Source organism: Babylonia areolata, chromosome 24 (assembly GCF_041734735.1).
Source record: "Babylonia areolata isolate BAREFJ2019XMU chromosome 24, ASM4173473v1, whole genome shotgun sequence".
Classification (NCBI taxonomy): Eukaryota; Metazoa; Mollusca; class Gastropoda; order Neogastropoda; family Buccinidae; genus Babylonia; species Babylonia areolata.
In genome coordinates, this window is record NC_134899.1 from 41,857,728 (window position 1) to 41,871,034 (window position 13,307).

At 45.0% G+C, this 13,307-nt stretch overlaps 2 protein-coding genes across 7 annotated transcripts in view; one reads left to right on the forward strand and one right to left on the reverse strand.

Annotated features, from left to right (window-relative positions):
* The window catches only part of LOC143298937 (uncharacterized), a 53,330-nt gene extending 51,799 nt beyond the window's left edge, over positions 1 to 1,531 (forward strand). For all 6 annotated transcript variants that reach the window (XM_076611969.1, XM_076611970.1, XM_076611971.1 and 3 more), the window contains one exon: positions 89 to 1,531. The gene's annotated coding sequence lies outside the window, so the exon portion shown is untranslated. The remainder of the gene's footprint in view (positions 1 to 88) is intronic.
* An 8,650-nt stretch (positions 1,532 to 10,181) lies between these two features.
* The window catches only part of LOC143298636 (uncharacterized), a 16,063-nt gene continuing 12,937 nt past the window's right edge, over positions 10,182 to 13,307 (reverse strand). The window contains exon 7 of the mRNA XM_076611516.1: positions 10,182 to 12,378. Within this exon, the coding sequence (XP_076467631.1) occupies positions 10,303 to 12,378 (2,076 nt within the window). The 3' untranslated portion in view covers positions 10,182 to 10,302. The remainder of the gene's footprint in view (positions 12,379 to 13,307) is intronic.

Here is a 13,307-nt window from a genome sequence, read left to right on the forward strand (position 1 = left end):
GCCCTGTGTGGTTCATGAAGAAACAAGGCCCTGTGCGGTCTGTAAAGAAACATAAGGCCCTGTGCGGTCTGTAAAGAAACCTGATAAGGCCCTGTGTGGTCTGTAAAGAAACATGATAAGGCCCTGTGTGGTTCATGAAGAAACAAGGCTCTGTGCAGTCCGTAAAGAAACATGATAAGGCCCTGTGCGATGTACAAAGAAACATGATAAGGCCCTGTGCGATGTACAAAGAAACATGATAAGTCCCTGTGTGGTCCATGAAGAAACATAAGGCCCTGTGCGGTCTGTAAAGAAACATGATAAGGCCCTGTGCGATCTACAAAGAAACATAAGGCCCTGTGCGATCTACAAAGAAACATAAGGCCCTGTGTGGTCCGTAAAGAAACATAAGGCCCTGTGTGGTCCGTAAAGAAACAGTCTCCAAGGTCAAAGAGCCCATGAGGTCTGCAAGGCACAAAACTCTGGGTATTTTCTCCCTGTACTGGATGATGTTTGTTGGGGATTCCTTAGGACTTGAATTCACTTTTCCATGGTTGATGGTGTTTGTGGTTCTTGTGAAGGTCACCCCAATGGCCTCTTTCTTTCTTGTCTCAGTCCCACATATGTTTCTGTTCTTGGTCATCAGTGTCTCAGATGCTGTTCCTTTACTGCTGAGTCACAGTTCATTAAGTTAGGTTCAAAGGTCCCATAGCCTTTCTTGGCCATCGGGTCTGTGAATTACCCTGTGTCAAGGGGCATGGCATAGGAAAGTGGATGACAGTCCTGTTCTTCCGCCGTTCTAACTTTCCCCAGCTGTGGTTAGTTCATTAACCCTTTGAGCCCTGAGTTCCTGAGCCAAAATTTGCAAATAACTGGTATTTAATGTGTCACAGCAGATATAAAAAGAGTGCCCTGACCACCGCTTAACCGGTGGTAGAGAAAAATGACATAATGCCTAGCCACCGGTTGAGCGGTGCATAAACACTTGTGTCGTGTTTTGCTATTGGTTGACTTATATTGAAATCGATCTTTTTTATCCAAAGCACATGCACAAAACACAGTGAAAAGGCACGGCCATGTTGGTACTACGTTTGCTGATGTCAGAATATTACAGTTTTTCTGATCGGCTCTTCAATATAAGTCAACCAATAGCAAAACACGACACATGTCTTTACGCTCCGCTCAACTGGTGGCTAGGCATTATGTAATTTTTCTCCACCACCGGTAAAGCGGTGGTCAGGGCTCAAAGGGTTAAGTATGTTGGATGAAAACTTTCTTTCTATGACATTATCTTCAAGGAAAACAAGTAAGTCTATGTAAATGAAAGGGTACATTTCCTGAAGATGCTCACCTGGTAAGGCCTTGTGTGGACTGCTGGACTCGAGGCAACAAAGATAAAGATAGATTCCAAAAAAATCTGAACAAACATATTGACATACATCCATTGTAAAGAAAAGCGGACAGATGAGAAGAAAGAAACAAACAATTTCTTCTGTCAGGCATGTTAGACTCTGGGGAAACTTGAACAATTAAAAAAAAACAACAAAAAAAACCCCACAGCTACACCAACAGCTTTTCACCTACAGAATAACATGCAGACGCACTCAATATTCCAAACTCTTTTATTCTTCTCTTGCTTCTGCTTAGGCATAATTATGCTTACTTTCGTTAATCATCCTAAAGACTACACCTCCTCTCCTTTAAGACTGAGAGGCAGTGGGCGTGGTTGTCTTGAGTTGTTAGTGTCCATTCTCAAGGTGTTGATGTCTACACATGGCTGTGTAGTGTGTGTGTGTGAGACCGGGAAAGCAAGCCTTCATATTTTATTTATTTATTTATTTATTTTTGAACCAGGGAGTGGCTGACAGCATTTTAATGAAAGGTGATTTAGGGAAACCTGTCTTGTTTTCCTTTTTGTGTTGTCAATTATTTTTTTCTCTCCAGCTTGTTTTACATTATTTCATATTTGCACAAGATTCAGTGCTGTATAAATACTTTCTTCTCATTACTGTTATTGTTATTATTCTTGCTTCAGTCTGACCTTTTTTCCCCCAATAATACCAGTTCATGACTTTTGAATCTCAGTGTAGCTGAAGAGCAAGACTACTTATATTTTGAAAGCAAAGTTGAATATGTCTTTGTGTGTGTGTGTGTGTGTGTCCATGTGTGACTGTGTTTGTCTGTGTGCATGTGTGTGTCTGAGTGTCTGTCTGAGTGAGTGTGTGTGTGTGTGTATGTGTGTCATTTTGAATCGATGGTGAGTTGGGCCAAGAGCATCTGTCTCTCCCCCCACGACTCCCACCCCACCACCATATACCCACCAGCTGATGCCCCCACCCTCCCTCTCCCATCCTTCTCCCTGTAAACGATGATATTCTGATAATCCAAACCCAGATTCAAGAAGCATTATTCGTGTTCTACATTGTTGATGGTTGCGAAGATATTTTTGTTTTGTTTTGTCATCCTTCCGTCGTGTTTGCAGCAAGGGGGTCTTGGTGGGATGTGGATTGTTTTGGCTGGTTGCTGGAGCTTTGTCTTTGAACCATTTGTGTAGGTATTGAAGGGCGTGTGTGTTCAGTGAGCTGTTGGTTGTGAATTTTTTCACAGGGAAGCTATCGCAGGAGAGTTCATGCGTGTGTGTTTGTGTTGTGTGTGGTCAGAATTGGTAAGATATATTTGCCAGGAGTGTGCAGTATTTCTTCATCATCTGGTGGAAAAATCTGGGTATTTCTGTGGAAGGGGGGTATGAACAATTCATTGGTGAAAATGCGCCACGACATGTCTGTTTGTATAACATTGATAGTATGCATACACACTGCATGCACTCGAATGCAAGCTTACACACCTGTATACACACACATGCACATGCAGACACACACACACACACACACACACACACAATCACATGCATACACACACAGATTCGTATACACACACACACACACACACACCTCATGCACACACACAAACACAAATACGCACACACACACACGCACACACATACACATGCATGCACACACACACTCTCACAGCACTGCTGTCTCTCAGTCTGTCACTTTTATTCTCTCGGTCTCTACCACTTTCTTTCTCTCTCTCACACACATGCATCACAGTCGGGTTGAAAGAAGAAAATAAAAACCTATCTTATATGTTAGATTACAAAAAAGCAGCATTTACTTTGAAGAGCCATTCCTTCCCATACTGATCCAAATTTTTCACTGATAGTGCACACATCACTAAAAAAAAGAAGTCTGTAAACCATAAAGGAGTACCTGTGGAAGCTACGTGGGTAATCTGATCTAGGAAAAGGCAGAATATTGAAGACTATTTGTATATATACAAATGCATGTCTGTACATTCAAGATTGAAAACAAAAAGAAGAAAAGTTCTATATTTTTAAACAAGTTTTTTTCCATTCAGTTCTGTACTGAGCAGTTGCTTGCATCAGCAGTGGACCAGTATCGCTGTTTCGGCCATGCGAAACCAGTACCTCCATCATTGCAAGCACCCATTGGAAAGAGATTTAAGAAAACGAGTCCACTCTGTTGTCTACATCTGAAACTTACTGCCATTTAAGTTTTAGGTTGCATTTGTGTGTGTGTGAGTGTGTGTGTGCAGGGGCATATATTTGAGTGTGAGTGGCTATTTGTGAGTTATGTGAGTAAAAAAAGAATGGGGAAAATTTTCATTTTTATTTCATTTATTATATATTTTTTAAGTAAAGCCATCACAGCCAGTTTGATTTTTTTGTGTATGGTGCAAAACAGAAATATAACTACATTTTTCATCTTTTGTTAATTTCAAGTTGTTTTTTTTGTGTAAATGTGTGCTCTTTTACCAGAAACATGAGGAACTTGGGTGTGTTTACTGACCATTGTGTAATTTATACTAGTGTGATGTACAAGAGAGGTTTTTTTGAGCTGGCTGTGCCATGTTGAAGAGGTTACAAAAAGAGCTGAGCGTGATCTGGATGTGAAAAGGTGCGAGTTTTTGACAGCACAGGGGATGGGAGACAGAGGGCTGGCAGGAGAACTACAAACTGCAGCTCTTATTTTTTCTTTCTTCTTTTTCCCTCCGCCCCCAACAAGGAACTGTTCGGAGAGAAAAGGGCAGATTGGTTCAGTGTGTACATAGTTTTGACATTTTACCTTTTTTTTTTCTATTATGTTCCTTGCACTTTTTGATTAAAACTAGTCTTTGTGTGTTTATTTACTCATTTTTCTTGAACCCCTCCCCCCTTTTTTAATTTTTATTTAAAAATTTTTTTTGATAAGTGTAGTGATGTTTTAGGGGTATCATTTGCAGTGATTTTTTTTTTGTTCCTGTTCTCCCCTCATTTTTTTTGTGTCAACTTCTTTCCTGTATTAAAAAAAAAGTAAGTTTTAAATGATTTTGATTAAAGAAAAAAGTGAAGTTATAATGTTTAGTTGAAAAGTGAAGAAGTGAAATTTGTGGCAGAGAAAATGAGAAATTTGGACTGAGGTAGGGGGACACTGGCTTCTAAATGAGGAAAATAATTTCAGGTTGTAAATGTGATGACAAATATTAAAGATTAAAATATAAAAGAAAAACGAAATTGATTCATTTAGGAAGAAGAGAAACTTTACAAATAAAACGGAATATGTCAAGCAAGAATATGCTTTAATTTTCTTTGTCGATGTATCTGAATGCAAAAGATGCAAAGAGAAGTTAATCATGGCCACTTTTGTCAGAAAAATAGCATTCAACTTTACCCACCCAAATGTAAATTCACTTAAACATTTTGTAGATTTGAAGCAGGATTTTAGTGCAGTGATTTATTTTTCTTTCTTTTTTTTTTTTTGGTTGTTGTTGTGCTGCATTATCACTTGTGTTATACATGTGAACTGATGAGCATGTGCGTGTGTGTGTGTGTGTGCGTTTATGTGTGTGAGGGGTGTGTATGGAGAGACTGGGCAGAACCAGTGGAATGCAGTGTTGGTGTGCATGGTGTACTGGATGGGGATCATTATCTAGATGACGGTTGGGAAAGGGAAATAAAGTGTTGGTCTGTACTTACATTTTATGAATATTTATGGAAAGAAAAATAAGGGGGTTCCTGACAAAATATATAGGAAAAAACAAAAACAAAACAAATAACAGTTATGAAAGATCATTAGAGTTGACAACTGGGGGTGATTATTGACAATGCTAGAGACGTTCGTTTCTTTTTCTTTTTCTTTTTGATCTCATTTTATATAATTGTGTTAATGATGTAATTCCAGAAAATGACTGCAAGGAGGAAAACAAAAAAATCCACCAGATGTTGTCATGGATGGACTGAATTTTTGGTGGGAATTTGCCAAATATTGGATCAGATTTATCTGTGGCAGTGAACTGTGTTTAATCACACATTTGATTTGGGCTTGGTGGGCAGGGATAACCCTAATTCACAGCATTTAGTTTTACATTCAAGAAAAGAGTGAAGACCTTTTCATTTTGCGACATGTTTGATTAAAATATGGTAGGAGAGAGAGAGAGAGAGATAGCAAGAGTGATAGGCATTGCCTTAGTTCAAGGTTCCATAGACTTCTATGGCAGTCGGGGCAGTGAATTCATATCCACTGTGTTCAGGGTTCGGCACTCGAGAGCAAGGCGGTGCCCTGTTGCTCCCTCAGTGGACTAAACTACTACCCCCCGCCTTCTCCCCCCACACGTCCCCCCAGGCCCCCCCGGCTCCCCAACACTTTTATAATAAATAGAAATAAACCCTAAAAAAACAACACTTCTGCCCTTTACCCCAGACCACCCTTCCATTCCTCACTTCGGTTTTTAGAATCATTTGTTGAGATTGTTGTGTGCCGTTTCCTGTTTATGGAAACTGGCATGAGATTTAGGTGATTTTGATGAAGCTGGACTTTACACGGTATGGACTGGCCAAGACATGTATTGTGTTTTTCTATGTGTCTTACAAAGCTATTGGCCTTTCAAGTCTTTGAATCTGTGCTCTCTCTGTTTTGGAAGGTCGGTTAGTTGATCATTACGTTCCTTTTCTTTTCTTTTTTTGATATTAAAAGTTTTTATTTGTTTGGTCCCACCTTTTGTTTTAGCACTGCATTATGGATAAAGTAGTGAAAATGAAACATGTTCATGGTGTTTGTGTGTGGATGTGTGTGGGAATTTTGTCGGTCTGGCATTATCCTTGCTGCCTATGTCTACTTGTCTTCTTTGCTTTCCCTCCGTTTAGTTTTCAACGCGCCGGGTGTATGCCTGCATGCATGCGCCCGTGCATGCACATGCACACACACACACACACACATGCACCAACACCACACCATGCCGCACCACGCAAAACACCACACCACACACACACACACACACATCGTTGGGGGTTTGGGTGGGTGGCGAAATTCAACTCGTCAGAATTGACTCCCCCTATATGGATTTTACTCTGTTTCCCTGTTCTCTCTCTCTCTCTCTCTCTCTCTCTGTCTCGCTCTCTCTCCCAACTCCTCTACCATTTTTCTTTCTCTCTGCTCCGTCTATCTCTATCTTCCCCACCTCTCTCTCCCAGACCCTCCATCTTTGTCAGTGCTTTCCGGCAGACCCTGCAGATTTTATTCCAGAAGACCTGGATTGATGGAACGACTAGGTCTGATTTGGCCACTTCTCTCTTCCTGATCTGTTGGTTTTTTGACAGTGTTAAATGTGTGTGGGAGGAGGGGGGTGCGGAGTGGGGGGAGGGGGGTAGAGCCGGTGTGGGGATGGAACGTGTGTGTGTGTGTGCGTGCGTGCGTGTTTATTATTTCATTGCATATCCTGGCACTCACATTCACACACACACACACACACAAACACACCAACCCTGCCTCACAAGTACACATGCATGTGTGTAATTTCCCTGCATGGGTACAACACACACACACACGCACAGAGAGAGGGGCAGGTTGGAGGAGATGAGGAGGGAAAGATACAGAAAAAATAATTTCAGGGGAGAGAGACAGAGTGAGAGAGAAACAAAAATTCAGTCTCAGATGATGTTACAAACACCCAGCAAATACGACGCTGAGAAAATCACTCCCAAATGAAGTTTAATTCTCAACAGCAAATGATGACGCCATCACAAACGAACCAGTCAGCTGTATCAAGAGGCTGTATCAAGCGATGGCACTGAACATGTCACACGACACTTGACCGCCAGGCCCTATGTCTTCAGTTGTTTACTGCTTTTGTGGACTGCTGCATTTGTTGTGGCCCATGGATGCACTCCGACAATTTCATGATGGTTTTTCATTTCTTTTTCTTTTAGAATCTATTTATTCATCTTATTTAATCATAATTTTAAGGGTCTTCAAACCTATTTTTTCTATTTTTTTCAATCTTTATTTCTCTAATTCTATTTAATAAATGGGTCCTCCATCATCCTATTCCCCCCCCCCATTTTCTGTTCTTTTTTAAAAACCTTTTTCGAAAATTACTTGTCTGTGTTTTCTTCAAGATGATGATGATGATAGTTATCATTATCATGACGATCTTCATCATCATCACCATCTTGTAGTTCTCATCACATAATGATGATGAGGTTGACAATTTTCATCATTCATCATCATCAGCAGCAACAGAAGTAGCAGATTAGTTTTTTTATACAAGTGTTCTGACCATTTTCTGAGCTCAATCAGTTTTTTTAAAATATATTTTTTATAAGCGCCTCCTTGTGTAGGCCATTCTGTCTAACGTAAAGATAACGATAGTCCAAATTAGATCTTTAAAAAGAAGGAAAAAAACAATGAAAACAGTACCTGAAGCTCAAAAGTCAAACAAGCAGACGGATGGACAGATATACAGACAGACAGACAGCACATATTGGTCAGTCTTTCGTTCGTTTTTATGAGAGAAAATAACTTTGAGACTGTTCTTGGGACTGAAGCAATTACGTGAATATTTGAACATATGAACTGTCTGTGTCAGTGTGTCTGTTTATTTGTCATTAGAGTCTGGCTGACTCATCTGTTCTACCCGTCTGTCTTTGCTGTAACGAAAAAGCCCAAACAAAACAACAACAAAACAACACAACAACAGCAACAACAAAAAAAACCCCCCCAAAAAACAAAACAAAAACAAAAACAAAACAAAACAAAACTATACAGTGTTCCAAGACGACACAGTATTCCTGTCCTATGATGTCAAATACAGTGGCCTCAGTTACAACCGGGCTGACGAATCCCGTCTGAATAAAGCCACGGAACGCATGCTGCAATCTGATCCTGAGTATTTAACCTTTTGACTGCTGTTGACTAGAATGCTTGTCAGTGAAGGGCTGTCACCTCACTTGTGATAAGACAGAGCTAACAGGTCGCGATGTCAGTAAAGGGCTGTCACCTCACTGTGATAAGACAGAGCTAACAGGTCACGATGTCAGTGAAGGGCTGTCACCTCACTGATAGGACAGAGCTTACAGGTCACGATGTCAGTGAAGGGCTGTCACCTCACTGTGATAAGACAGACTCTAACAGGTCAGGACGTCAGTGAAGGGCTGTCACCTCACTGTGATAAAACAGAGCTTGCAGGTCAGGACGTCAGTGAAGGGCTGTCACCTCACTGAGATAAGACAGAGCTTACAGTCCACGATGTCAGTGAAGGGCTGTCACCTCACTGATAAGACAGAGCTTACAGGTCACGATGTCAGTGAAGGGCTGTCACCTCACTGAGATAAGACAGCTTACAGGTCAGGATGTCAGTGAAGGGCTGTCACCTCACTGAGATAAGACAGAGCTTACAGGTCACGATGTCAGTGAAGGGCTGTCACCTCACTGGACATGAGACAGAGCTTACAGGTCACGATGTCAGTGAAGGGCTGTCACCTCACTGATAGGACAGAGCTTACAGTCCACGATGTCAGTGAAGGGCTGTCACCTCACTGATAATAGACAGCTTACAGGTCACGATGTCAGTGAAGGGCTGTCACCTCACTGTGAATAGACAGAGCTTACAGGTCACGATGTCAGTGAAGGGCTGTCACCTCACTGAGAATAGACAGAGCTTACAGGTCAGGATGTCAGTGAAGATGGAGTACCCGGAATCTCAACGGCTATGTGGAGGTCCTGCAGCGTACAGCTGCCTTCATCGCGGAGACTGGGGTGTCCATCTGACGAACGAGAAGAAGAAGAAGAAGAAGAAAGAGGGAGTTCATTCCGAGTCAAAGGACCAGAGATAGAGAGGCGGCCGACACCGTACCTTTGAACATGTATAAATTAACACCCGATCAGTTTGGACAGACTCTACAGAGAGAGAGAGAGAGAAATAGAGAGAGAGAGAGAGAGAGAGAGAGAGAAACTGCAAACACACACACACACACTCACACACACACTCACACACACACACACACACACACTAACCAAATGAGGCACATCCCATATCACAATACGTTATACCAATGCAACAATACTTGAAACCACTCAATACTTAATAAAACCAATCACATGTATCACAATGCCCAAATAATCTAAATCACAATACCATAAATCCTCCTCCTCACACACACCCCTCTCCCCCCCCCCCACTCCCCCCCCCCCCCCCCAACCTTCCCTCCACACAAGAGTTCACATCGAGGGTAATCATCATTGTCATCATAATCAACAACGCCAAGAGTTATGAGCAAAAAGGAGAAGAGTTCAATAACGAAGATAATCATCATTGTCATCATCAGCGCGAAGAGTTGTGAGCAAGGGGTGAGCTCACATCGAAGATAATCACCATAGTCTTGACAAACGACAAGGGTTGTGAGCAAAAAGGAAAGAGTTCTTGTCGAGGATGATCATCATAGTCATCATGGAGTGTTGGCCTGGTGGTAATGCATCCGCCTAGGAAGCGAGAGAATCTGAGCACAATGGTTCGAATCCCACAGTCGCCAGTATCTTCTCCCCCTCTGCTAGACCTTGAGTAGTGGTCTGGACGCTAGTTATTCGGATGAGACGATAAGCCGAAGTCCCATGTGCAGCATGCACTTAGCGCACGTAAAAGAACCCACGGCAACAAAAGGGTTGTCCCTGGCAAAATTCGGTTAAAAAGAAAAAGCCACTTCGATAGGAAAACAAATAAAACTGCAGGCAGAAAACAACAAAAATGGGTGGCGCTTTCCCTGGGGAGAGCAGCTCGAATTTCACACAGAGAAATCTGTTGTGAAAAAAAAAGAAAAAAAGAATACAATTCAATAATACAATACAATAGACAAGAGTTGTGAGCGAAAAGGAAAAGAGTTCACACCAAAGATAATCACCATAGTCATCATCATGAACACCAGAAGAAGACCTGTGAGCACAAAAAGGTAGCAGTCAACACCTGAACAACAGACCGAAGACAATGAAATCAAGCGAAAGAAATACCGTCCGTGTTCTCAAAGACGTCCTCCTCCTCCGACGCGGACTGGTTGTTGCGGAGGGCGATGATGGCGGTGTCCGACACCTGCCGGAGCGGCTTGCGGCGCAGCAGCGGAGAGATGTCGTCCAGCGTGAGCACCTCGCGCTCCAGCATGTCCTGAACCATCGCTACGGCATCCTGCTTGTTCAGCGCCGTCGCCGAGTCCTCGAAGAAGTTGTTCCGGTTGTTGCGGGCCCGGAGCTGCTTCCTGCCGAGGAAGGAGGCGGTGTCCATGGAGGACATGGAGCAGGAGGATCTCACCTTCACCAGGGTCTTGATCCGGTTCACCGCCTCCTTCTGCGACAGGAGGCACCGCCCGCGGGGACAGCCGTCGTCGGCGTACAGCTCCGCCAGGATGCGTTTCTCCAGCGCGCGGATCATCTCCTGCTCCGTCTGGCGGCGGCGGCCCTCCATCTGCGTGTTGAAGGTGTAGAGGAAGGGGTTGAGCGCCGAGTTGAGCGGCAGCACGAAGATGGCGATGCCCACGTTCACTTCCTCAGGGATGGGGACCCCCGCCGAGGCCAGCAGCCCCAGGAGGCCCAGCGGGAACCAGCACAGGAAGTCCGTCAGCACGATGGTGGCCAGGGTGCGCGCGATGGCGATGTCACGTGACTGGCGCGTGGGGTCCGTGGTGATGGAGTTGTGGCGCACTGACAGGAAGATGAACACCTGGCCCAGGGCGATCAGCACGAACAGGAACAGGTTCAGGATGCTCATGATGGCGAACGAGTACTTTCGCCCGTTGACGATGTTCCTGGTGATGGGCAGCGGGATGCAGATGCCTGTCTGTCCGTAGAAGCGCCAGTGGGAGGTCATGGGCAGCAGCGGAATGGCGGCCAGGGCGAAACCCGCGGCCCAGGCGATGACACAGGCGATCTTGGCCGACCTCCTCCTGAAGCGCACCACGGAGAAGGGGTAGCGGAAGACGAGGAGGCGGTCCAGGGTGATGAGGCAGATGATGAAGGCCGACACCTCGCTGGACAGGAAGGACAGGCAGCCGGCGATCTGACAGAAGGCGCTGCTCTTCCAGGCCTTGTCGTGCCAGATGTAGTTCCCCTGGTACAGGCGGTCCGCCGCCCCGATGATCACCAGGTACACGCCCATCAGGAAGTCCGACACGCTGAGACTGGTCACCAGCACGTCGAAGCCCACTTTGGACACGTGCTCCTTGCCGCTCAGCCGGTAGATGAAGCTGCCCGCGTTGCCGGCGATGGACATGGAGGCGAAGATCCATAGGAAGAAGCGGTACACGTTGGAGCGAAGCAGGTCTTCGCAGGAAGAGATGTCGTCGGTGGGAGCGAAGCACTTGTTGAGGTCGAAGTAGTCCGGCAAGGTGGCCTTGCAGCACAGCTTGTAGTTCTCAGCGTACACCGTCCTCAGCCCCTGCAGGGCCTTCAGCATGGTCTTGGGGAAGTGCGCCAGGGGGATGTTCCTCATGTCGAGCTGCTCCAGGTGAGGGGTCTGGGAGAACCCCGCCTGGCCGATGGTGTGGATGGGGCTGGAGGACAGGTTCAGGGACCGGATGCTGGAGAAGTTAGTGAAGGCCTCCGTGTCGAACTCGTGAAGCTGGCTCTTGGACAGGTCTATGTTCTGCAGGAACATCTGCTGGGAGGTGCAGGCGACGCACCTGATGACGGAGATCCTGTTGTTGGAGAGGACCAGGTGGCGGAGGTTCTCCAGCTTCTGGAAGACATTCATGTTGATCACCCGGATGTGGTTGTCGCTCAGGTCCAGACGCCGCAGGTTGTGGAAGACCATCTCGGGCAGCTCCTCGATGCCGCAGCTGGCCAGGTGGAGGTGCACCAGGTAGAAGTTGTCCAGAAGGTCCGCCGGGGTCATGCCCGAGTCCTTGGCGTCCAGGTATCGCAGCTGGGGGTGGTTGGCGGCGAGGAATCGCTGCGAGCAGACGAAGGCCAGCCCCTGGCAGCGGCAGCCCGGCGGGCAGGTCAGTCTGCAGAACAGCTCGTCGTCATGCTGCGGGCACTGGTAGTCTCCGTCACACAGGTGGGAGGGGTGCAGGCACACCTGGATCATGGTGGTGATGATGATGATGGTGATGATGGTGATAATGGTGATGATGATGGTGATGGTGATGATGATGATGACGACGATGACGACGACGATGATGATAATGATAGTACAACAACTACTCTTCTTCCTCCTCCTCCAACTTCCACTGATTACAACAACAACAATAACAATGATGATAATAATAATTATTATTATGATAATCATCATCACCATCATCATCATAATGACACAGCACACCTACATCATTATGGACAGCACACACGGACCTCAGTTTATCGTCTCATCAGAATGACTAAACGCTCAGTTCGATTTTCCAGTCAAACTTGGGAGAAAGGACAAGACCAGGCAAGATTCGAACCCGAGCGAACAATGAACTGGAAATACACGTCTTAACCAGTTTACTACCTTCTTCTTCTTCCACAGGAAAAAACAAACAGAAACAAACACTGGCTAAATACTGGGAGAGAGGCGTATATATTCACTCGGTGTTTCTGCCGGCTCCGGAAGTGATGATTTACTACACACAAAATCAACACACACATCTTAACTTCTGGAGCAGAAAACTGAGTGAGAGTGGTGAATGAATGATGAATGATATGGATATATAGTCATACAGTGCCTATCGTCGGTCGGAGACCAAACTCAAAGCGTTTAACAGACATGGTGTCATTTGCATAACAGGCTGCACTGCCTACCTGGGTAGAGCCAACTGAAGGCTGTCATTGGGCGCTCATCATTCGTTTCCTGTGCCATTCGATCATATTTCAAGCAAGGACACATACACACTCAGACAGACATATAACATCTTAAGTCTATGACCATTTTGTTTATTTACCCCGCCATGTAGGCAGCCATACTCCGTTTTCGGGGATGTGTACACTGGGCATGTTCTTGTTTCCAAAACCCACTGAACGCTGACACGG